The sequence below is a fragment of the Bos indicus x Bos taurus genome, chromosome 25 (assembly GCF_003369695.1).
Source record: "Bos indicus x Bos taurus breed Angus x Brahman F1 hybrid chromosome 25, Bos_hybrid_MaternalHap_v2.0, whole genome shotgun sequence".
Lineage (NCBI taxonomy): Eukaryota > Metazoa > Chordata > Mammalia > Artiodactyla > Bovidae > Bos > Bos indicus x Bos taurus.
This window is the reverse complement of record NC_040100.1, coordinates 23,797,018-23,822,492: the sequence shown is the minus strand read 5'-3', so window position 1 is coordinate 23,822,492 and position 25,475 is coordinate 23,797,018. Positions and strand designations below refer to the sequence as shown.

The 25,475-nt window shown below is 41.2% G+C and overlaps 2 protein-coding genes across 12 annotated transcripts in view; one reads left to right on the top strand and one right to left on the bottom strand.

Moving 5' to 3' along the window:
* LYRM1 (LYR motif containing 1) overlaps positions 1-25,475 on the top strand; it is a 59,392-nt gene that overhangs the window by 19,766 nt on the left and 14,151 nt on the right. For 3 of the 11 annotated variants that reach the window (XM_027528086.1, XM_027528080.1, XM_027528087.1), the window contains exons 2-4: positions 9,391-9,549; positions 13,588-13,680; positions 14,817-15,121. In XM_027528086.1, the coding sequence (XP_027383887.1) occupies positions 9,391-9,549; positions 13,588-13,680; positions 14,817-14,945 (381 nt within the window). In that variant the 3' untranslated portion in view covers positions 14,946-15,121. Of the gene's footprint in view, positions 1-9,390; positions 9,550-13,587; positions 13,681-14,816; positions 15,122-18,135; positions 18,747-20,272; positions 21,752-25,475 lie in introns of those variants that run through there. The other 8 variants (XR_003508762.1, XR_003508761.1, XM_027528085.1 and 5 more) reach the window with 6 other exon arrangements.
* Positions 21,661-25,475, bottom strand: part of DNAH3 (dynein axonemal heavy chain 3) — a 248,499-nt gene continuing 244,684 nt past the window's right edge. Inside the window, exon 61 of the mRNA XM_027527056.1 lies at positions 21,661-22,452. Coding sequence (XP_027382857.1) covers positions 22,099-22,452 — 354 coding nt within the window. The 3' untranslated portion in view covers positions 21,661-22,098. The remainder of the gene's footprint in view (positions 22,453-25,475) is intronic.

Here is a 25,475-nt window from a genome sequence, read left to right as displayed (position 1 = left end):
AGTGGATGTTGAATTTTGTCAAAAGCTTTTTCTGCATCTATTGAGATGATCCTTTGGTTTTTAATTTTTCAATTTTTTAATGTAGAGTAGGCTTCAGCAATATGTGAACCATGAACTTCCTGATGTTCAAGCTGGTTTTAGAAAAGGCAGAGGAACCAGAGATCAAATTGCCAACATCCACTGGATCATGGAAAAAGCAAGAGAATTCCAGGAAAACATCTATTTCTGCTTTATTGACTATGCCAAAGCCTTTGACTGTGTGGATCACAATCAACTGTGGAAAATTCTGAGAGATGGGAATACCAGACCACCTGATCTGCCTCTTGAGAAATTTGTATGCAGGTCAGGAAGCAACAGTTAGAACTGGACATGGAACAACAGACTGGTTCCAAATAGGAAAAGGAGTTCGTCAAGGCTGTATATTGTCACCCTGCTTATTTAACTTATATGCAGAGTACATCCTGAGAAACACTGGACTGGAAGAAACACAAGCTGGAATCAAGATTGCCGGGAGAAATATCAATCACCTCAGATATGCAGATGACACCACCCTTATGGCAGAAAGTGAAGAGGAACTCAAAAGCCTCTTGATGAAAGTGAAAATGGAGAGTGAAAAAGTTGGCTTAAAGCTCAACATTCAGAAAACGAAGATCATGGCATCCAGTCCCATCACTTCATGGGAAATAGATGGAGAAACAGTGCAAACAGTGTCAGACTTTATTTTGGGGGGCTCCAAAATCACTACAGATGGTGACTGCAGCCATGAAATTAAAAGACGCTTACTCCTTGGAAGAAAAGTTATGACCAACCTAGATAGCATATTGAAAAGCAGAGACATTACTTTGCCAACAAAGGTTCATCTAGTCAAGGCTATGGTTTTTCCTGTGGTCATGTATGGATGTGAGAGTTGGACTGTGAAGAAAGCTGAGCGCCGAAGAATTGATGCTTTAGAATTGTGGTGTTGGAGAAGACTCTTGAGAGTCCCTTGGACTGCAAGGAGATCCAACCAGTCCATTCTGAAGGAGATCAGCCCTGGGATTTCTTTGGAAGGAATGATGCTAAAGCTGAAACTCCAGTACTTTGGCCACCTCATGCGAAGAGTTGACTCATTGGAAAAGACTCTGATGCTGGGAGGGATTGGGAGCATGAGGAGAAGGGGACGACAGAGGATGAGATGGCTGGATGGCATCACTGACTCCATGGAAGTGAGTCTGAGTGAACTCCGGGAGTTGGTGATGGACAGGGAGGCCTGGCATGCTGTGATTCATGGGGTCGCAAAGAGTCGGACACAACTGAGCGACTGATCTCATCTGATCTGATCTGATCACATTGATTTGCAGATATTGATAAATCCCACTTGATCATGGTGTATTACCCTTCTAGTGTATCATTGGATTTTGTTTGCTAATAATTTGTTGAGGATTTTTGCATCTATGTCCATCAGTGATATAGGCCTGTAATTTTTGTTGTTGTTGTTATGTCTTTGTTTGGTTTTGGATCAAGGTGATGCTAGGGGCCTCATAGAGTGAGTTAGGAACTGTTCCTTCCTCCAGAATTTTTTGGAATAGCTTGAGAAAGATAGGTGTTAACTCTTCTCTAAATGTTTGGTAGAATTCGCCTGTGAAGCCCTCTGGTCCTAGACTTTTGTTTATTGAGAATTTTTAAATTATGATTCAATTTTATTACTGGTAATTGGACTGTTCATATTTTCTATTTTTTTTTTTCTGGTTCAGTCTTGGCATATTATACATTTCTAAGATTTTCTCCATTTTTTTTCTGTTGTCCATTTTATTGGCATATAGTCATTCCTAGTAATCACTTACGATCTTTTGTATTTCTGTGCTGTTGACTGTAACTTTTCCTTTTTAATTTCTGATTTTATTGATTTGGGCCTTCTCTTTTTCTCTTCATGAGTCTGGCTAAAGATTTATCAATTTTGTTTTTCTTTTAAAAAAATCTGTTGGTTTCATTGACTTTTCTATTTTTTTTAAATTTCTGCTCTCTTTTTTTTTCAGATTTGTTTATTTATTTTTGGCCATGCTGGGTCTTTGTTGCTGCCCATGGGCATTCTCTAGGTGTGGGAAGCAGGGACTACTCTCTAATCACTGTGCATGGGCTCTCTAGTTGCTGTGTGCAGGCTTCTTGGTGGTGGCTTCTCTTGTTGCAGAGTGTGGGCTCTAGGCCATGGGCTTCTGTAGTTGCAGCTCATGGGCTCAGTAGTTGTGACTCACAGGCTCTAGAGTGCTGACTCAGCAGTTGTGGCTCACAGGCTCTACAGTGCTGACTCAGCAGTTGTGGCACGTGGGCTTAGTTGCTACACTGCATGTGGGATCTCCTCAGAGCAGGGATCAGACCTGTGTCCCCTACATTGGCAGGCAGATTCTTAACCATTGACCCATCAGGGAAACACCTGCTCTGATCTTTATTATCTCTTTCCTTCCACTAACTTTGGGGTTTGTTTGTTCTTTTTCTAATTCCTTCCTTTAGGTATAAGATTAGGTTGTTTGATATTATTCTTGTTTCCTGAGGTAAGCTTGCATCACTATAAACTTCGCTCTTACAGCTGCTTTTGCTGCCTCCCATAGATTTTGGATCTTTGTTTATTTGTTTTCATTTATCTCTGGGTATTAAAAAACTATTGTGTGTGTATATATAAATATATGTATATGTGCAATATAGGTTTATGAATAGCCATAAATATGTGTGTGTGTATATGTGTATATATATATATATATATATATATGTGTGTGTGTGTGTGTGTGTGTGTGTGTGTATACACACAATTATTTTAAATTGCTGATCTTTGGATTAAAGATCTAAATTTAAGACCAGAAACTATAAAACTCCTAGAGGAAAACATAGGCAAAACACTCTCTGACATAAACCACAGCAGGATCCTCTATGACCCACCCCCCAGAGTAATGGAAATAAAAGCAAAAATAAACAAATGGGACCTAATTAAACTTAAAAGCTTTTGTACAATGAAGGAAACTATAAGCAAGGTGAAAAGACAACCTTCAGAATGGGAGAAAATAATAGCAAACAAAGCAACTGACCAAGAATTAATCTCAGAAATATACAAGCAGCTCTGGCAGCTCAATTCCAGAAAAATAAACGACCCAATCAAAAAATGGGCTAAAGAAATAAACATACATTTCTCCAAAGAAGACATACAGATGGCTAACAAACACATGAAAAGATGCTCAACATCACTCATTATCAGAGAAGTGCAAATCAAAACCACAGTGAGGTACAATCTCATGCCGATCAGAATGGCTGCTATCCAAAAGTCTACAAACAATAAATGTTGGAGAGGGTGCAGAGAAAAGGGAACCCTCTTACACTGTTGGTGGGAGTGCAAACTAGTACAGCCGCTATGGAGAACAGTGTGGAGATTCCTTTAAAAACTGGAAATAGAACTGCCATACGACCCAGCAATCCCACTGCTAGGCATACACTGAGGAAACCAGAATTGAAAGAGACATGTGTACCCCAATGTTCATCGCAGCACTGTTTACAATAGCCAGGACACGGAAGCAACCTAGATGTCCATTGGCAGACGAATTGATAAGCAAGCTATGGTACATATACACAATGGAATATTACTCAGCTATTAAAAAGAATGCATTTGAATCAGTTCTAATGAGGTGGATGAAACTGGAGCCTATTATACAGAGTGAAGTAAGTCAGAAAGAAAAACACCAATCAGATCAGATCAGATCAGTCGCTCAGTCGTGTCCGACTCTTTGCGACCCCATGAATCGCAGCACGCCAGGCCTCCCTGTCCACACCAAATCCTGGAGTTCACTGAGACTCACGTCCATCGAGTCAGTGATGCCATCCAGCCATCTCATCCTCTGTTGTCCCCTTCTCCTCTTGCCCTCAATCCCTCCCAGCATCATAGTCTTTTCCAATGAGTCAACTCTTTGCATGAAGTGGCCAAAGTACTGGAGGCTTCAGCTTTAGCATCATTCCTTCCAAAGAAATCCCAGGGCTGATCTCCTTCAGAACGGACTGGTTGGATCTCCTTGCAGTCCAAGGGACTCTCAAGAGTCTTCTCCAACACCATAGTTCAAAAGCATCAAGTCTTCGGCGCTCAGCCTTCTTCACAGTCCAACTCTCACATCCATACATAACCACAGGAAAAACCATAGCCTTGACTAGACGAACCTTTGTTGGCAAAGTAATGTCTCTGCTTCTGAATATGCTATCTAGGTTGGTCATAACTTTCCTTCCAAGGAGTAAGCGTCTTTTAATTTCATAGCTGCAGTCACCATCTGATTATAGTATATTAATGCATATATATGGAATTTAGAAAGATGGTAATGATGACCCTATATACGAGACAGCAAAAGAGACACAGATGTAGAGAAAAGACTTTTGGACTCTGTGGGAGAAGGCAAGGGTGGGATGATTTGATAGGATAGCATTGAAACATGGATATTATCATTTGTGGGATAGATCGCCAGTCCAGGTTTGATATATGAGACAGGGTGCTCAGGGCTGGTGCACTGGGATGACCCTGAGGAATGGGATGGGGAGGGAGGTGGGAGGGAGTTTCAGGATGAAGAACACATGTACATCCATGGCTGATTCATGTCAATGTATGGCAAAAACCACTACAATATAGTAAAGTAATTAGCCTCCAATTAAAATAAATTAATTTTTAAAAATTGCTGATCTTTTAATTTCAGGTGCATTTAATAACCCTGCATTTTTACTTCCCTCCCTGATGATTACTGTTTTGGACATTATATTTTACAACTTTTTGTTTTGTATATCCCTTGTATACTTATTGCAAACATAGATGAGTTTATTCCTCATCTATGAGGAATGAGTTTATTGTCTTTTAACCAGTAAACCTTTAATGAGTTTATTGTCTTTTAACCTTCCTACTAGCTTTGTATATAGTTGATTTACTACCTTTACTATATATTTGCCTTTACCAGTGAGCTTTTTACGTTTTGTAATTTTTATGTTTCTAGTTGCGGCCTTATTTTTCACTTAGAGAAGTTCTCTTAACATCTTCTAAACTATTTTGGGTGGTGCTGAACCCTTTTATCTTTTGCTGCTTTATAAAATTTTTGATCTTGCCATCAAATCTGAATGAAAATCTTTCCAGGTAGAATATTCTTGGCTGTAGGTTTTTCCCGTTCGTCCCTCTAAATACTAACATATGATACCACTGCTTTCTGGCCTGCAGAGTTTCTGCTGAAAAGTCAGTCGATAGTCTTATGGGAGTTCCCTTGTAGGTAACTTGTTAGTTTTCCCTTGCTGCTTTTAATATTCTCTCTTTATCTTTAATTTTTGCCATTTTAATTGCAGTGTGTCTTTGTGTGGCTTTCCTTGGGTTGATCCTATTTGGGACTTTGTGCTTCCTGGACCTGTATGTCTGGTTCCTTGCCCATACTAGAGGAATTTTCAGCTATTTTGTCTTCAGATGTGTTCTCTGCCCCTTTCTCTCTCTCTCTCTTCTTCTAGGACCCTTTTATTGTGCATGTTAGTGTGCTTATTGTTTTCCTAAATGTCACCTAGATTTCTTTTTATTCTTAATTCTTTTTTCTGTTCACCTTCAGTGATTTACATTACTGTGTCTTTTATTCCAGTTATTATACTCTTTATCTCTATTTGGTTTTCTTTATATTTTCTAACTCTTTATATTTTCTCTTTGTTAAAAACGTCTAAGTTCTCACTCTCTTTATCCATTTTTCTCCCATGTTCTTTTATCATGTTTATGTTTATTACCTTGAAATCTGTATTGGGTAAATGCCTATTTCTACTTTACTTAGTTTTTCTTCTAGGGTTTTATCTTATTCCTTCATTTGGAATGTGTTCCTCTATCACCTAATTTTGCCTAATTTGCCATTTTTATGTCTATACATCTGGTAGATTGATTTCATTTCCCGACCTTGGAAAAATGGTCTTTTGTAGGAAACATTCTGTGTATCCTGCCACCATACTCTGGTCATCAGAACTGTAATGTCAAGGGGTACCCACTAGGTGAACTGCATGGGTCCTTCAGTTATGGTGGGCTGACTACTGTGGGCAGTCTGGTAAGCATGGCTGGCCCCTTGTCTAACTGCTTGTTAGGCCCTGACTTGTTCTGATACTGCCAACTGCTGATTGGTGGGACTGGGTCACGACACAGCTGGCTATAAAATCATGAGGGGCCGCAGGGCTAATGCTGGCTTACTGGTGGGTAGAGCCAGGTTCTGGGGTGGGTGTTTGCAGAGTCATGGTTCCCCAGTCTAGCATCTACCTGCTGATGGGTGCAGCTGATTCCTGACACAGCTGGCTACAGGGCACAGGCTGTCCCAAAGCTTGTGTTAGGTGCTGGTAGATGAGGCCTGATCCTGGGGCAGCTGGCTCTAAAGGTCCCAACATGTCTCAGAGCTGATACTGGCTTGGTGGTGGTGGCCTAGGGATTCTGCACCTGGTGCCAGCCTGATGGTAGGTGGGTTGGGTCCTGCCATGGCAGGCTTCAGGGCTGTAGTGGTCCTGAGGCTAGTGTTGCTGCACTGGTAGACAGAGCTAAGTTCAAATGTCCCTTCAGGGTAGGCGCAGGGTCTTGGAAGTCCTGGGGCTAGTGTGTGTGGTGTGTGGGGCAAGTTCCTGGCCCTTCTGTGGATAGAACCATGTCCTGAGATGGCTGTGGGTTCAGGGAGTCTTAAGGCAGCTTGTTTGGTGGTTGGTGGGGTGTTTCTCTGCTCAGCTAGCTACTTGGCTTGAGGCATCCCAGACAGGTTTGTGATGTCTGGTTGATATCTAATAAGCTAGAGGAAGAATTCCAAAGTGACGCTTGCCAGCAATAGGTCCATGTGGTGAAACGAGCTCCCAAAACACTTGCCATCAGTTTCAATGACTCCAGGATGAGCTCCAGTTGCCTCTTGTCTCTCCAGAAGACTCTTAAAGATCAGCATGTGGGTCTGACCTAGGCTCCTTCACATTACTGCTTCTGCCCATGTGATAGTCTGTATTAAGAACAGTCTCTATATCCCACCACTCTCTGGATCTCTAAAAAGTAAGCCTCTCTGACTTTCAAAGCCAATCATTCTAGGGGCTTGTCTTCTTGTGCCAGCCGCCCAACCTAAGAAACCTGATGTGGAGCTTGGAGCTACTGCTTCTTGAGAACTTCTGCAGTTGTAATTATTCTTCTGTTTGTGTGTCATCCACTTAGGGGTATGGATCTTGACTGTACCACAGCTCCACCCCTCCTGCCCATTTCATTGTGATTCCTTCTTTATTTATTTAGCTGTAGGAGATCTTTTTTGCTATATTCCAGGCTTTCTCATCAATAGTTGCAATTTTGGTATGCCTATAGAGGTGAGCTCAGGGTCTTTCCACTGTTCCATCTTGCCTAAGATCCGTGAATTTCTTTTAGATGTAGAAGTTAACAGTAAGGAAATAGGCTGGGGCTTCCCTGGTGGCTCAGTGATAGTCCACCTGCCGACGCAGGAGATACGGGTTTGATCCCTGGTCCAGGAAGATTCTACATGCTGTAGAGCAACTAAGCCTGTGCACCAGAACTATTGAGCCATGCTCAAGAGCCTGGGAGCTAAAACTACTGAGCCCACATGCTGCAACTACTGAAGACTGCGTGCCCTAGAGCCAGTGCTCCAGAACAAGAGAAGCCATGAGATGAGAAGCTCAGGAACCACAACCAGAGCGTAGCCCCCATTTGCCAGTCTAGAGAAAAGCCCACAAAGCAACAAAGACCCAGCACACCATAAATAAAGAAATAAAGTTATTAAAAAAAATAGGCTGACATTTTTGCATAAGTGAAAAAGAGAGGGAAGGGGGAAAAATTCAGTGTCCATCAGTAGGAGAATAGACAAGTATGTTGGGATAGCTTCCTGCAGTGGTCTGAATTGCAGTAGTTAGAATATATGAACCACAGCTACAGGATATGGATGAATTGTACAAGTATGAGCAAAAAAGGCAAGTGGAAGGATATAATACCTCATATATATATAAATTTTAACTGGCTAAGCAATAGTATGTTAAGCATAAAGCTATATGTGAGAAGTGAAGTGAAAGTCACTCAGTCGTGTCTGACTCTCTAGGCCAGGATACTGGAGTGGGTAGCCTGTCCCTTCTCCAGCAGATCTTCCTGAGCCAGGAATCAAACCAGGGTCTCCTGCATTGCAGGTGGATTCTTTTACCAACTGAGCTATGAGGGAAGCCAATATGTGAGAAAGGTAAACAAATTCAGGATAGTGATTCCTTCTAGGGGAGAGGAGAGGAAATTTAATTTGGAAGGGGTACAATGGGGTTTTGACTCTATGTATAATTTATTCTTTAAGGTTCTTTAAGAATATATGACTTAATTATGTTATTAACTATATATTTGTATATCTGAAATATTTTATAATAAAAATAACTTTAACAGGAACTTAATTTTTAAAAATACTGCTAGCTTTCAGGAATATAGTTGGGTTGGTTCCCTTGGCCAAATCCTCTGAAATTAAAACTGATGTATTTCAGAGTGAAAACTCAGAAGGGCCACAAGATCTTCAGTCATCAGAAAGATTTTCAGTTGTATTTATTATACAGTTCTTATGTGGACAAGGAAGGAAGTAGACCAACAATTTTGAGAAATATTTTCAACAAGATTATGATGAACTAAAAAAAGATTGCAACCTGACAAGTGGAATTGAGCCTGCAGACTCATTTTATTTGGCCCTCTGGGTACTTGCATTTTCAAAAATAAATACTGTGTTTTTTGAAATTTCTTATTTTAAACATCTTGACTGCCACCTATTGTTAAGCTGTCAGGAAATCTGGCACCCTTAGGACCTCAATTCTACATAAGAATAGCTGGCTGGGACTGAGTAGCCAACTGTCCTGTTTCAAGGGGGCACATCTCTAGTTGGCCACTGTCCCCACTAGCCAGATTTCCTCATTTTGTTGCCTGCTAGGCCCCAGAGGCACTTCAGTTTACACCCCCTGCATTAAACTCAAGTTCTCACATAACTAGAAAATTTAGTTATTCAAAATGTGCCTTCTCCTGTGCACTCAAGTTAGTAATGTAATTTTATCAGTATATACACTAAAAGCATCATTTCTAAGATACTCTGGGAAAGAATACACTGGTTTAAAGAACATTAAATGTGCATTTTTGTTTTGTCATATTCATAAAAATAGTCATCATGGCAAACAACAAGGTTGAACAACCTTCAGCTAAGGGATGATGTACAAGGCTGTCTAAGAGATTGCTGATATTCATACAGCACCATTCTGGCAATGTTACCAAACATATCTGTTGAGAAAGAGCAGTTATTTTCTAGACTAATTAAAGAGCTTGATTTTTTAAAATGTACAGCTGCTGTACTGCCTACAAACTGAATTTTTATGCAAATTATCCTCCCTTCTATTTTGGTGGGTCGGAAGATGACAATGGCAACACGACAAGAAGTTCTTGGCCTCTACCGCAGAATTTTCAGGCTTGCGAAGAAATGGCAGGCTGCATCAGGGCAGATGGAAGACACCATTAAAGAAAAACAGTACATATTAAATGAAGCCAGAACGCTGTTCCAAAAAAACAAAAATGTAAGTAGGCCCCGTTGGAGATTGCAAGGAGGAGAGCAATTCTTGTGGTGTTTGTTCATTTCTTTTCTATCCTATAGTTGAGAGGACTGAGCAGCACAAATTAGAGGGACAGAATGTGGAGCAAGAAAGGGCCAGAGGCACAACCTAGCTGGCTTACCCAACCACTGGAAAACAGAGCCCAACCTGGGTTTCTCTCTTTACTTTCTTCAAGTTTCAGTCCAGCTGGTAAGTGGCTCAGCATCCTCAGAAGACTGCGTGAGCCAGGTGACCTAAATCAGTCCAGTGAGAATTTTCAGGGTAGGATCAGTTCCTCACACACTGTGCCTGTTGTCAGTCACTACCACAGGAAGTGCTCAGAGTTGTGTTTGGTTTTTTCAGTTCATAAGCTATTCAGAGCCTCCAAGTATAAACCCATTCAGAGGAAAGAGAATAGGATTAAGGCAAAGGTTCCCTTCATAACTTAGCTTTGAACTCAAGCCTCTTTGGCTAGCAGAGAGGATTTGCCCTTTGGGACCTCAGAATTGGGTAAAATAGTGCCTCCATTAGCTAGCTGAACCCAAATACCAGGGAGCCAAAAACCATTCTAAGAGGCTTGATTTGACAAACCATAAAGTGTTATCTGTCAGCTTCTTGGGAAGACTTTCTGGCTCTAAGCATGGAAAGACGTTTTCAGCTCCTAACTTTTCTTGCCTCTTTCTCATTGATCTCATGGATTCAGTGTTGTCACTGTTCACTTTGTGAAACTTCTGACAATCTACTCTCTTTACTTTTCCCTCTCTGACCCCTGTCTCAGTCTCCTTTCTGCCCTGTCTTTTTCACACACTCTCCCACCAGCTATAAGGGTCCTCTAAAGGTCACCCCTCCATACTGAGGCCCAAAGACCATGGCTCCAGATCCCATATCTTGGTCTCTCATCAGCCACCTGTAGGAACTCACCATAAGCATAATAGCCCAAAGCAGAATTCATCTTTCCACAAGAACACCTCCCTTTCCCATTTTGCCCATTTCTGCCATAGCTTCTGCCACTACTTTGTGACCCTTTGCTCTCATTCGTTTATTCAACAAGTAGCTAAGTGTCTACCATGTTCCAAACATCAGACTAGACATCAGGGATATAACTGAGCAAAACCAAGACAGGGTCCCTGAAAGATGTTTCAGAGTTAGATGGAAAGAAGTGTAAAATTACCAGTGGGGTTAAGTGCTACCTGAGAAACCCTCCCAATCTATAATATCCTTCCCTTTTTATAATCCCTGAAGCCTACATGCTTTTAATACCAACCTGCTTGTGAAAGTCCTTTCCTCTCTTCTAACCACCCTCCAACTTCCCCAAACTTTTTCTGATTTTAGCATAGACCATGCATACCACATCAGTATGTGTGTACCCCTTGAGGTCCTGAATAGTCCTTTGAGGATTAGAAATAAAATATTGTAAGTGTTGTTTCTATTTATTTTTATTGCTCCTTTAAAAATGTCTATTATATATATATATATTATTGATTATTAATTTAATAAATTTATAAATACACACATGGAAGCTATGGGCTCAGAATTTTTTTTTTGCCACACTGTGTGGCTTGTAGGACCTTAGTTCCCTGGGACACGGCAGTCAAAGTCCTAACCACTGAACCACCGTGGAATTCTCAGGGCTCAGAAGTTTTTTTATTGAAAGAAGTAGATGATCAAAACTTTGTAGACCACTGACCTATATACCTTTCCCTAGTTAGACAGTCATAATTTTTTTTCCTTATTTGTTTCATTTATGTTGGTATGGTCTCCTTAACCAGATTGTCAGTTCCTTGAGCACATAAACAGTTTCTTATACCTTTATAGTATATCTCATGGCCCTGTCTGTGGTTGTCACTAAATTAATGAGCACTTACAAATACTTTGATTCAATTGATCTTCTCCAGGAAGTCTTCCTCAAGTCCTTTGCCCTCAACCAACCCCATGATGACCATCTACTCTGAATTCCTATATAGCAGTCTGCAGTCATTGCCCTGTTGATTATGTACAGTTGTGCCTTGTCTGTAGCTTCATTTGTCAGATTTGTTCTGCACAGGTAACATCCTTGATAGTTAAAGGCAGGTACCATGGCCTCATGGTGTCTAACCTGGGGATGGGGATATCATAGTAGTACATGACCAGTAAAGCTTTGCAGGTTCAATCACCTAAGGAGTACTCAATACCCTTTGAGCTTACAGTTAAGGCAATAATAATCCTTCATTTGCCTCTGCTTGAATTGGCCCAGTGTGGTACGAGCCAGAGAGGTGTATGTGCCAGTCCATGAATGAGATAATGTTGTTGTGTTGGGGGAGGTACATGGGTTTTTTATTTTAAAATATGTACTGTTTTACCATGTTTTAGAAAGGAAACATAATATCAGATAATTTTGTAAGTACTGTACTTAACAGAGTCCATTTAAAGAGAAAGTTTAATATTAGTATAGGTAGTTGTGGAGATGACAAAATCACGCAGGCAGCCTCTGAATGACTGAATTTGGAGAACTCTAACCCAGCTTGTTTAGATGGACAGCTGGAGCCCTAGAAGCCCTCAGTCCCCATATCTTTATTAGGGGCTTCTTTCTCCCTAATCCCTCATGTAGACCTAAGTAGTCTCCTGTAACCTCACTTGCTATAAGAGCTTAATAATAACCCCAAATATATTTCATTAATTGCTCTGACTCCAAATAGGCAAATGAGAACATGGAAATCTACCCCCAAGGTAGACAATCAGAATAGCTTCTGAGAAATACAGAGGTCAGAAAGCTAAGCCTCTGTCCAAAGGGACTCAGCTGTGGTTCTTTTTATTCATTGCAGGTCCTAGAACTTTTCTGTGCTCCAAGAGGACCACAGGACAGGAACACCCTTGGAATTTGCAAGCCATGGTAGCCTGGGCTTCACTGTGGGTGTCATCTGGGGCTGATGCAACCCAGCTCTTCTTTGAAGCCCACTTTCAGACTCTTAGTAGAGTCATATGTTGACTCATTTTCCATCCTCGAAACATTGTCTCCTCATCTACTTCCTGGCTTTCTGTTTTCAGAATGAACTTTTTATTCCTTTACTTGAAATTGGACTACCACAGTTTAACTGTTTGGAAATTTCTAACATCATTTCTTCTCCTCAGTAATAAGCAAACAGTTTACAGTTCAAAATAGGTGGATCATTCTCCAATATCTTACTCAGGGGGTTTCTAGACAGCAATTGCTGAAACACTTCATCTACGTGGGGAGGGTATGAAGAAGCACTCTCATTCTTTGTTGGTAGGAATATAATTTATGGATTGTTCATAGGAATATAAATTGGTACAACCTCTTAGAGGGTAATTTGAATCTGCAGGGACTATATGTAAGAGTTAAAAATACGAGATCCATTGTTTAAAATGGCAAAAGATTGGAAATAACCTAAATGTCCACTGGTGGAAGATTGGTTAAATTATAATGCAGTCATATGTTGGTATTTTGTGCAGCTGTTAAAAAGAATGAAGCAGCTCTGCTGCTGCTGCTGCTAAGTCGCATCAGTCGTGTCCAACTCTGTGCAACCCCATAGACGGCAGCCCATCAGGCTCCACCATCCCTGGTATTCCCCAGGCAAGAACACTGGAGCAGGTTACGTGTAAATATAGAAGGAACTTCAAGTTGTTTGTGAAAAAGCAGGGTTTAGAGGTTTCATTTTTGTAAGAAAAACTACTAGGTCTTATAGAAGTATACTTATATATGCATAGACTATCCCTGGAAAAACAAACAAACTTCTGATAATTGTCTCTGAGAAGGGGAATTGAGAGACAGGAAGAAGAAGAAAATTTTGTTTTATATTATATCCTTTTATATTATTTGAATTATTTTTACTATGTGCTTATATTAGCTAAATGATTTTTAAAAGTTTTAATCCACAGGAAATCTTCAATTGTTTTTTATTTTTCAAATGACCAATATTTAATTTAGTGGCTGATGAACTGAAAAAATTTAAGAAAATGTGTACCTCTACTTTATGTAGCATTGGAAAGATGCTAACAATCTCATCTCTTTTTCCCTTTTAATAGCTCACAGACACAGACCTGATTAAACAGTGTATAGATGAATGCACAGCCAGGATTGAAATTGGACTTCATTACCAGATTCCTTATCCAAGGCCAGTAAGTGTGACTTCAGTTAACATGTGGTGTGTACCTATCCTTGTCAACCCAGGTATTTCCAAGAATATATACCAAGAGGACTCATGCTTGCCCAAAAGCCTAGAGCCCCTGTAGGAGGCATGTTGGAAATAAGTTATGCTTGCATGGCCACCAACCCGTTACAACAAGCTAAAATGTCAGTGAATGCCTGACTTCTCCTACTTGTACAACTTTCCCCTAAATGGAAAGGAAATCCAGCTCGCATTTATATAGTTTTCTAACTTTTATCTTTTTCATGGAAAGATTTTTATTTCTAGTATTTTAAAAAACCGGTTTATTGTTAATAAATAAAATTCAGGGTTTCCCTGGTTGCCCAGTGGTTAAGAATCCGCCTGCCAATGTGGGGGACATGGGTTCAATCCCTGATCCAGGAATATTCTACATGCCACAAGACAGCTAAGCTCATACATCACAACTACTGAGCCCTCACTGTAGAGCCTTCGAGCTGCAACTACTACACCAGGGTGCCCTAAAGCCCGTGCTCTGCAAGTGGAGATGCCGCCACAGTGAGAAGCCCGTGCACCACAACTAGAGTAGCCCACATGCAGCACTGAAGACCCAGCACAGACAAATGTAAATACATAATTTTAAAAAAAAGAATAAATAAAATTCAAACTTTAAAGGAACACATAAGACAGTGAAAATTGTCAAAAATTCTCACCCTGTGGGAGTGACCACTATAACTTTTAAGTTGGACCATATGAAATTGCCAATATTTTACTCTTGACCTACAAAAACAGCAATTTTATATTTTATTGGCTCAGCCTAATAGTTTGGTAATATATCCTTTTAGTCTTTTTCTCTATACTTGCATACATACATGTTCTTTACTTAAAGTACATGGGAAACTAGGCATACTGCTATTGCCTATTTATTTTACTTCCCTTTTTTGCATCTCTCTGCTTCCATCTTTTAAAATGGATGCATTGTATCCTTTTGTAAGAATATGCCATAATTTAACCAGTACCCTTTCACTGAACATTTATGTTGGTCCAGTTTTTCACTCTGCACAGAACAAGTTTATATACACACTTTTTCCTCACCTTCTTTGGACTCTCATTTCACTATATGATCTGTGGTTTTTCCCCTCCATGCAGGAAATAGGGCAAAGAAGAGCACAAGCTTTGAAGTCAGACAGATCAGGATTCAAATCCTGGTTCTACCACTTAATATATAATCATGAGCAAGTTATTCATCCTTCTGAGCCTCCATTTTCTCATCTATGAATATTAGAATAATATTCTTTGTGAGATTATATTGAGAATTAATGTGTATAAGGACTATAAGGAATAATGAATCAGTATAGAGTTACAAGCTGGATGTACCAACTGGATTTAGAAATGGCAGAGGAACCAGAGATCAAATTGCCTATACCCAGATAATCACGATGTTGTGATCACTGATCTAGAGCCAGACATCCTGGAATGTGAAGTCAAGTGGGCCTTAGAAAGCATCACTACGTACAAAGCTAGTGGAGGTGATGGAATTCCAGTTGAGCTATTCCAAATCCTGAAAGATGATGCTGTGAAAGTGCTGCACTCAATATGCCAGCATATTTGGAAAACTCAGCAGTGGCCACAGGACTGGAAAAGGTCAGTTTTCATTCCAATCCCAAAGAAAGGCAATGCCAAAGAATGCTCAAACTACCGCACAATTGCACTCATCTCACACGCTAGTAAAGTAATGCTCAAAATTCTCCAAGCCAGGCTTCAGCAACACGTGAGCCATGAACTTCCTGATGTTCAAGCTGGTTTTAGAAAAGGCAGAGGAACCAGAGATCAAATTGCCAACATCCGCTGGATCATGGAAAAAGCAAGAGAGTTCCAGAAAAACATCTATTTCTGCTTTATTGACTATGCCAAAGCCTTTGACTGTGTGGATCACAATCAATTGTGGAAAATTCTGAAAGAGATGGGAATACCAGACCACCTGATCTGCCTCTTGAGAAATTTGTATGCAGGTCAGGAAGCAACAGTTAGAACTGGACATGGAACAACAGACTGGTTCCAAATAGGAAAAGGAGTTCGTCAAGGCTGTATATTGTCACCCTGTTTATTTAACTTATATGCAGAGTACATCCTAAGAAACGCTGGACTGGAAGAAACTCAAGCTGGAATCAAGATTGCCGAGAGAAATATCAATCACCTCAGATATGCAGATGACACCATCCTTATGGCAGAAAGTGAAGAGGAACTCAAAAGCCTCCTGATGAAAGTGAAAGAGGAGAGTGAAAAAGTTGGCTTAAAGCTCAACATTCAGAAAATTAAGATCATGGCATCCGGTCCCACCACTTCATGGGAAGTAGATGGGGAAACAGTGGAAACAGTGACAGACTTTATTTTTCTGGGCTCCAAAATCACTACAGATGGTGACTGCAGCCATGAAATTAAAAGACACTTACTCCTTGGAAGAAAAGTTATGACCAACCTAGATAGCATATTCAAAAGCAGAGACATTACTTTGCCAACAAAGGTTCGTCTAGTCAAGGCTATGGTTTTTCCTGTGGTCATGTATGGATGTGAGAGTTGGACTGTGAAGAAAGCTGAGCGCAGAAGAATTGATGCTTTGGAACTGTGGTGTTGGAGAAGACTCTTGCTAGTCTCTTGGTCTTCAAGGAGATCCAACCAGTCCATTCTGAAGGAGATCAGCCCTGGGATTTCTTTGGAAGGAATGATGCTAAAGCTGAAACTCCAGTACTTTGGCCACCTCATGTGAAGAGTTGACTCATTGGAAAAGACCCTGATGCTGGGAGGGATTGGGGGCGGGAGGAGAAGGGGACGACAGAGGATGAGATGGCTGGATGGCATCACTGACTTGATGGACGTGAGTCTCAGTGAACTCTGGGAGTTGGTGATGGACAGGGAGGCCTGGCATGCTGCGATTCATGGGGTCGCAAAGAGTCGGACATGACTGAGTGACTGATCTGATCTGATGCTTCATTGACTATGTTAAAGCCTTTAACTGCATGGATCACAACAAACTGTGGTAAATTCTTCAAGAGATGGGAATAACAGACCACCTTATCTGCCGCCTGAGAAACATGTATGCAGGTCAAGAAGCAACAGTCAGAACCAGACATGGAACAGTCACCCTGCTTATTTAACTTATATGCAGAGTACATCACGTGAAATGCCAGGCAGGATGAGTCACAAGCTGGAACCAAGATTGCTTCGAGAAATATCAACAACTTCAGATATGCAGATCATACTACCATAATGGCAGAAAGCAAAGAGGAACTAAAGAGCCTCTTAATGAAGGTGAAAGAGGAGAGTGAAAAAGCTGGTTTAAAACTCAGCATTCAGAAAACTAAGATCATGGCATCTGATTCCATCATTTCATGGCAAATAGAAAGGGAAAAAAATGGAAACAGTGGCAGATTTTATTTTCTTAGGCTCTAAAATCACTATGGATGGTGACTGCAGCCATGAATTTAAAAGATGCTTGCTCCTTGGGAAGAAAAGCTATGACAAACCTAGATAGCATATTAAAAAGCAGAGACATCACTTTACCGACAGACGTCCATATAGTGAAAGCTATGTTTTTTCCAGTAGTCATGTATGGATGTGTGAGTTGGACCATAAGGAAGGCTGAGCGCGGAATTGTTGGCTTTTGAGCTGTGGTGTTGGAGAAGATTCTTGAGAGTCCCATGGACTGCAAGGAGATCCAACCAGTCAATCCTAAAGGAAATCAACCCTGAATATTCATTGGAAGGACTGATGCTGAAGCTGAAGCTCCAATACTTTGACCCTGCCTGATGCAAAGAGCTGACTCATTGGGAAAGACCCTGATGCTGGGAAGGATTGAGGGCAGAAGAAGGTGACAGAGGATGAGATGGTTGGATGGCATCATGAGTCAATGAACATGAGTTTGAGGAAAGTCTGGGAGATAGTGAAGGACATGGAAGCCTGATATGCTGCAGGTCATGGGATTGCAAAGAGTTGGAGATGACTTAGCAACTAAAAAACAGCAACACGGAGTTAGCACTTAGCAGAGAACATAGTACCTAGTAAATCTTTGGTGAATATAAGCTGCTGCTATGATTGCAATTCTTTTATTATCTTTATTTATTTACTTTTGGTTGTGCTGGGTCTTCATTGCTTTTGCATGGGCTTTTTCTAGTTGCAGCAAGTGGTGGCTACTCTTCGTTGCAGTGCACAGGCTTCTCATTGCAGTGACTTCTCTTGTGAAACACAGACTCTAGGGAGCGCGGGCTACAGGAGTTGCAGCATACAGGCTCAGCATTTGTGGTGTGCGGGCTGTAGGGCACACAGCTTCAGTTGTTGTGGCACACAGGCTTAGTTGCTCCCAGACCAGGGATCAAACCCATGTCCCCTGCATTGGCAGGTAGATTCTTATCCACTGTGCCACCAGGGAAGTCCTATAATTTTTAATATTATCATTATTCTTATTATTCAGATTCATCTGCCTCCCATGGGCCTTACCCCACTACGAGGCCGGGGACTTCGAAGCCAGGAGAAACTGAGGAAATTTTCCAAACCAATATATCTCAAATCTCATGATGAAGTTTCCTAACTCAATAAATTTTTTTTTTTCTGAGAATGATGAGCCAACTAGGCCTTGCATATAAACCAGTTAACAATTCTTCTTGATTAGGAGCAAAAATCCAATTATTTTCTTAAAACCTCTGAAATATTGGTACTGTCGGAATGAGGATCTTGCTGCCTGATGAGGCAAACACTAACCTTAGAGGTCATGGACCTTATATCCTCACTGAAGCACCACTTGGAAACAAAACTAAGGCCTGTGGGCAGAAGACTGAAGGGTGACAAAAGCCTTCAAGGGAATGCCAATCACCAGACATGCCAGCTGATATGAAGAAATTAGCCAGTTGATGGAAGTTCTCATGGCTACTTTAAAATTATACACTACCCTTCAGAATATTTTTAGGCCTTTTTTTCCCCAAGTTATAGATTTACTTAAAAGTGGACTTTTTGTGTTGCTTTGTTGTCTTTTGGAACTTCCCATTTCCAGATAAAATTCCCTTAAAAAGTGCATCTTTGGATCAATCATGGTTTTTCATTGAAATTTTATGAGACACATCTCTGCCCCAGATGTACACATACACAAAAGTGCATATCTTAGGTAAATGCATATATTTAGTTTATCTTAAAGCCTGTGATTACTTTGGATACACCCAAGACCTGAAAGGCTCACTAGAAACTCATACTGCGTTCATTATGAGAATTTTATCTTAACATAATTAGGAAGTACAAGAGCTAAGCTGGCTTTCAAATTATGTCCAAACAGAAATGGAACAAAGTAGAGATCAAAACACAATGTACTTATACCCTTGCATGTGTGGATACAGGTGAGATTCCCATGGCAGGTCATTTGTATATCAATGTCTTTCCCTCTTACCTCCAGAGGGGATGGGTAACCACCAATAAAGAAAAATCCCTATTTATTTTGGTCTCTCTGTACCATTTACCAAAATGGCCTTGTGACCCTCAGAAGCAGTAGTTGATAACTTCCTGCCCATACCCTTGTCACATAGATTCTCTAATTTAAAGCATATATATATTTCAGTTTCAAAAATATTCCTGTGAGCAGGAGCGTGCTTTGTCATGCAGGTTAAGTAAATATTGCAGGGTTTGTCAATAACATTGACGGCAAATATAATACTGTGTCAAAATAGATATAGCATGTACATATTTAATAAAAATATAGCTATAGGCCTTTGATGAAGAAAGAGACATTTAAATGTGTTGGTTGGCATGTTGGCCACTCCACAGCCATTCAGTGAGCACATACCCCAGCCTAACTTGAATTCAGAGACATCAATATGCTGTTCCATCAGTCAGTCTCTGTCTGATCTCATTGTGGAAGTATTTCCCTACCAAGAGGTGGTTCTAATGTTTAAAGTTAAGTGTTTCTAAAACAATATAAGGCCTGTGAACTCAAGCCAGCTACTTTATCTGGTGGTCAGTCAATGAAACAATGACCTGTTCTTGGAATGGAGGAAAAACTAGCTGTGCTGAACTGAGTGAAACATGACTTGCTGTCCCCATCATGATCCCTCTCTTAAGTAATTCAAGGTGATTCTGAATATGCAATTTTTATCTTACTCTATGAGAAGTAGAAATCATCTTTCCTCCAAAATGGAAGGACTCCTCCAAAATGAAAGTCCATCTAATTGCTAGTTAACTTCTAAGTACCTTCTGTGTGCCAGGAATCTTAAGCTAAAAGTGAATTATATATGCCTACCTGCCTTTGCAAAGATGCATACTCTATTACACAAAATCATAATTTTCTCCCAAACTTTCCATGAAACCTACTTGTTCATAATAACTTTTTCTCTTCAACCCCCTATTAAATCTTCTTTGGTCTTTTGGAAGCATCCCCTACACCCCCTCTTTTAATGACATTTTCTTCCAAGGCTGACAAGGACTGAAAACTATTTACTCAAGAGCCAGATTTTTAGAGAGAGAGAACTAGCTTGGTGACAAGGTTTGTCTGATGTCATCTGCTGAGCTATTTATAGACAGGGCCTACAGCTTCTCACAGAGCTGATCTCTGGCCGTTTCTGTTCCAGAGTTCCAGCCTCTTAATTCACCAGGACTTCTGAAGAACCTACTGCACGTTCCCAGAGGGAAATTTTTTTTAATTACAAAAATTTAATCCATCGCATACAAACATTCTGTCCCTTGACCGCTGAGGAATGAAACAGTCCCTGCCTCCATCAGCTTTTTGCTGCCGAAGCTGGAGTTAGATAACGGTAATTGAATTTCAGTTGTCCTTTTAGCAACCTCTTTACTGCCTTATCATTTGCAGTCTGACTTACCTCAACCAGTCCAAGATTTCAGGGATTTGGGTTCCTGACCACCTTTCCATCTCATATGACTTAACAATCTATTTAGAATAATAGACAATATGGCAGTTATATCTATATGTTAATTCTGATATTTTTTCCCTCAATTGGAAAAAGTTACATTTCTTTAAAAAAATAGCTTAGAAAAAGTGTCTCCTCCTCACTCTTTATTGCCCACTGGCAAGATATGGAGAACAACCCCCCCCCCCCCCCCAGCCCCACCCTGCTTTTGCACGTAGGATCAATTAGATCATTTGCTGACCTCAGAATTCAGAATCCTCAATCAGAATTTGATTGACTCCATGTTGCCATGAAGAAACAAGTCTCCTGAAATATGTTTATGTGGTTCTCAGAAGCTTCGTTCAAGAAAAACAGTCCAAGTCAGAAGGTTTCTTCTAGTGAAGAAGCTGGGAAGCCAGGCCAGACACATTAAGATTCAAGAAGTCTTATGTCTTTGCTCATCTGTGAACTGACCAATGGAATGCCTTTGGTAGCCATTAGAGCCAAAGAGCTATGTGAGAGTTCACTGAGAATACATCAAGAATTTTGTTTTTATCTCCTTGGGGATTCTCTTCCAGCTGGCCCTGGGGAGAACTAGTGATAAACTAGAAATTTCTTGGACATGGTTGTTGGAACTACACATCTCCGTCCTCAATAAGGAGGCAGCATGAAGCAGTGAAAAATGAATGGATTCTAGAGCCAGACAGACCTTGGCTCAAAACCTGGCTCCTCAGTGTGAAAGAACTGGGTGATCATAGACAAGATACTTAGTCTTCCTGAGCTTCTACAGGGGAAGACAATCATAGGAACAGGCTAGATATCTAAAAGCCCAAGGATAAACCATGGCAAGCAACAAATAACGGTTCTCCCATATCTCCTTTCTTCCTGAAATTTCTGCCTATCTGTGTAAGCTAGTGAAGAAGAATTTGGGTACCACTGGCTAGCTGTAAAATTGAACTAGTTACTTTTCTAAGCCTCCATTTTTGCCTCACTGAAATGGAGACAACAGTGAGTATAATTCAGTCACTAAGTCATGTCTGACTCTCTGCAACACCATGGACTACAGTACACCAGGCTTCCCTGTCCTTCACTATCTCCAGAGTTTGATCAAATTCATGTACATTGAGTTGGTGATACTATCTAACAGACTAGGAGAGAAGCAATTAAAATTCAGTGACAGTTATGGCAAAATAATAGGAAAAAGAAAAAATCAGGGAGCTTAGCCACATGACTCAAGGTCTAGGCTGAAGAATCCTATTGCCTATATTCAAAACTAGGCTCCACTATTTTATTAACTACCTGATTTGGAGAATATTACTTTCTCTATATCTTGGTTTCTGCACCCATAAAGTAAGGACAATAACCTACTTTATAGGAGTGTTCTAAAATACCTAGATCATAGCAAGTGCTCCATTAATATAATTGTCATCATCATTGGGGCTTCCCTGGTGATCATCATCATATCATGTGACTCTCAAGAAAGGAAAGCTATATTTCAGTCAAGAACGATACTCTTTATTTTTTTATTTTCTGTGTTGAGACACATGCCATCAATTATCTAGCTGGCACAGAGAGGCTACTCCTCGGTTTATCCAGTGCTTCTGAGGCCTGTCAGTTGGGAGTTCAATGGATAGGACATAGTTGGTGGAGTGCCCTGTTGTGGAGAGGGTACCTCTCCGGGCACTTGTTTTGTAGACTGGACACACATAAATGTTCTGATGCAGAAACATTGCACTTTCCCCAGGTTTCAGCCAAATGATGGGCAATGGATCATAGAGGATTTTGGGGAAAGACTCCCCGATCTGCATTTTTTTCCTGTCCCAACGGGCACCTTCTAAGAAGAGTCCTTTTATGTAGGCCCCATCTTCTGGGTTACTCTCCATGACTGTTTCTTGTGTGGTTACCTGAAAGACAGGAAGCTGTGAGTTCCATTGTTACCTGCCATTTTCCTAAATGAGGCAGCATTAAGAGACTGAAAAGGTAAAATCTGGCTTTACTGTCCGTCTCCCAGGACACTGAGACTTCTCTGATAATATTCCTACATGCTACATGGGCCATGTCTGATTTCCAGTCAGCAAGAACCACAGGCCACATTAACTATTACCTAGCTTAGTGGCCTTGTATAATCTTTCCCCTTTATGAATATGGATCTGTAAAGTGAGGGGTTAGATTAAGCTGCATGCTGGTAAAATAGTTCTCTAGTAGAAGAAGTAAAATTTTGATTTGTAGTTTCTGTCAATTTCTGTGGTGTAAAGACCCCACCATGATCAATTTCAGCATATCCATTATTTAACAACCACCTGTAACTGGCTCTGGTGAGTTAGTATGAGCCAGCCCCCAGCATACCATTAGATTCAGAGCTGATAAACTTTAAGATTGCGGATTAGAAGGACGTGTGCTCATCTTCTCTTGTGAGAACAGGAAAATCATAACTAGCTGCTGAACAACCATTGACAGGAGAATGTAGTATCCCACCAAAAAAAAAAAAAAAAAAGCCACATCCAAGGGCAAAGGAGAGGCCCTGACAAGATGATAGAAGGGGCAAAATCACATTTAGAATCAAACCTCAGACCTGCCAGAGATGCTTGAAGGGCACAGACAACCTTGTGCACTCCAGGACCAAGGGAAAGGAGCAGTGACCCCCACAAGAGACTGAGCCAGACCTGCCTTTGAGCATTTGAGTGTTCTCCTGCGGAGACACAGGTCAGCAGTGGCCTCCTGTGGGGACAGGGGCTCTGGCGGCAGCAGACCTGGGAGGCATGGTATGTGGCATAAGTCCTTTTGGAGGAGGTCGCCATTAGCTCCACTATAGAGCCATCGAACAAACGACCCACAAACTGGAGAACAGTTATACCAAAGAAGTGCTCACACTGTTGCAAAAGTTCTAGGGCCCACAACAGATTTCCCAACCTGGGGATCCAGCAAAAGGGCTGAGAACCCCAGGAATTTGACTTTGAAGGCCAGTGGGATTTGACTACAGAAATTCCACAGGACTGGGGAAACAAACACTTGGAGGGCACAAACAAAACCTTGTGTGCACCAGGACGCAGGAGAAAGGAGCAGTTACCCCACAAGAGACTGAGCCGAACATGCCTGTGAGTGTCCAGGAGTCTCCAGCGGAGGCATGGGTTGACAGTGGCCTGCCATGAGGTCAGGGGCACGGACTACAACAGTCCTGGGAGTCCTTTTGAAGGAGGTCACCATTACCTCTACCATAGTGTGGCCTCAGGCCAAACCACAGGGAGGGAACACACCGTGTTGTCCCCGCACCGCTCTCCCCCCACACACACACCATCAGCAGAAAATTAAAGATTTACTGAGCATGGCCCCACCTACCAAAGCAAGACCCAGTTTTCCCCACAGCCAGACCCTCCCATTAGGAAGCTTCTACAAGCCTGTTATCCTCATTCACCAGAGGGCAGACAGAATGAAAACCACAATCACAGAAAACTAGCCAAACTGATCACATGGACCACAGCCTTGTCTAACTCAATGAAACTATGAGCCATGCCATGTAGGGCCACCCAAGACGGATGGGTCATGGTGGAGAGTTCTGACAAAACGTGGTCCACTGGAGAAGGGAATGGTAAACCACTTCAGAAAAGACTCTGATGCTGGGAGGGATTTGGGGGCAAGAGGAGAAGGGGATGAGAGAGGATGAGATGGCTAGATGGCATCACTGACTCGATGGACGTGAGTCCCAGTGAACTCCAGGAGTTGGTGATGGACAGGGAGGCCTGGTGTGCTGCAATTCATGGGGTCGCAAAGAGTTGGACACGACTGAGCGACTGATCTGATCTGATCTGATTCTTGCCTTGAGAACCTGAGGGTGTTAACAGCCTCGGTAAGAGGTCCCCAAGCTGTAGGAGAAAATCAATTGCAAGTGGCAGACTTTTTTCCATTCTCTGCTGACAACACCTGGTTCTGCCTGAACTTAACTTTTCTCAGACCTTGAGCTAACCAGTGCTACTTTATTATGGAAATGTTTTTCTTAAGCTATGTTAATGAAACTACGTATTTGCTTTAGAATTTGCCTTTCTTCAAATGGGTTCCACCCAAGACTTTTTTTTTTTTTTCAAAGCTTGGGCTGATAATGACTCAACAAACCAGTATTCATGTCAATTACTTTATGGCTGGAGGATGCCACACTTTGTCCTGTTCTATCTCAAAATGTATATTGTGGGAGAGGGGCCTGGTGAAACTCCCTCAGATTTGAGGTGTGTCTCTTCTGATTAGAAAATTGCTAACAGACAGAAAATGCTTTGCTAAAAACTAGCAACTGGGCACTCTCTCTGTCCCTTTCTGATGTCTATGTCAGAAGCTTTCCCTATCTCTATTATACTTTAATAAAACTTAGCCACACAAGAAGCTCTGAGTAGTCAAGACTTGTCTCTGGCCCCGGATTGAAATCCTCTCCGATGTCATGAATCCCAGGGTAACACATGGCTCACAGCCACAACCTTTCAAACACCATGAGTGTATGAAAAGGCAAAAAGATATAACACTGAAAGATGAAATCCCCAGGTCGGTAGGTGCCCGATATGGTACTGAAGAAGATCAGAGAAACAGCTCCATAAGGAGTGAAGAGTTTGAGCCAAAGTGGAAAAAATGCCCAGTTGTGCATGTGTCTGGCATTCAAAGTAAAGTTTCATGCTGTAAAGAACAATATTGCATAGGAACGTGGAATGTTAGGTCCATGAATCAAGGTAAATTGGAAGTGGTCAACAGGAGATGGCAAGAGTGAACATTGACATTTTAGGAATCAGTGACCTAAAATGGACTGGAATGGGCAAAATTTAATTCAGATGACCATTATATCTACTACTGTGGGCAAGAATTCCTCAGAAGAAATAAAGTAGCCCTCATAGCCAACAGAAGAGTCTGAAATGCAGTACTTGAGTGCAGTCTCAAGTATTGAAATCAGAAA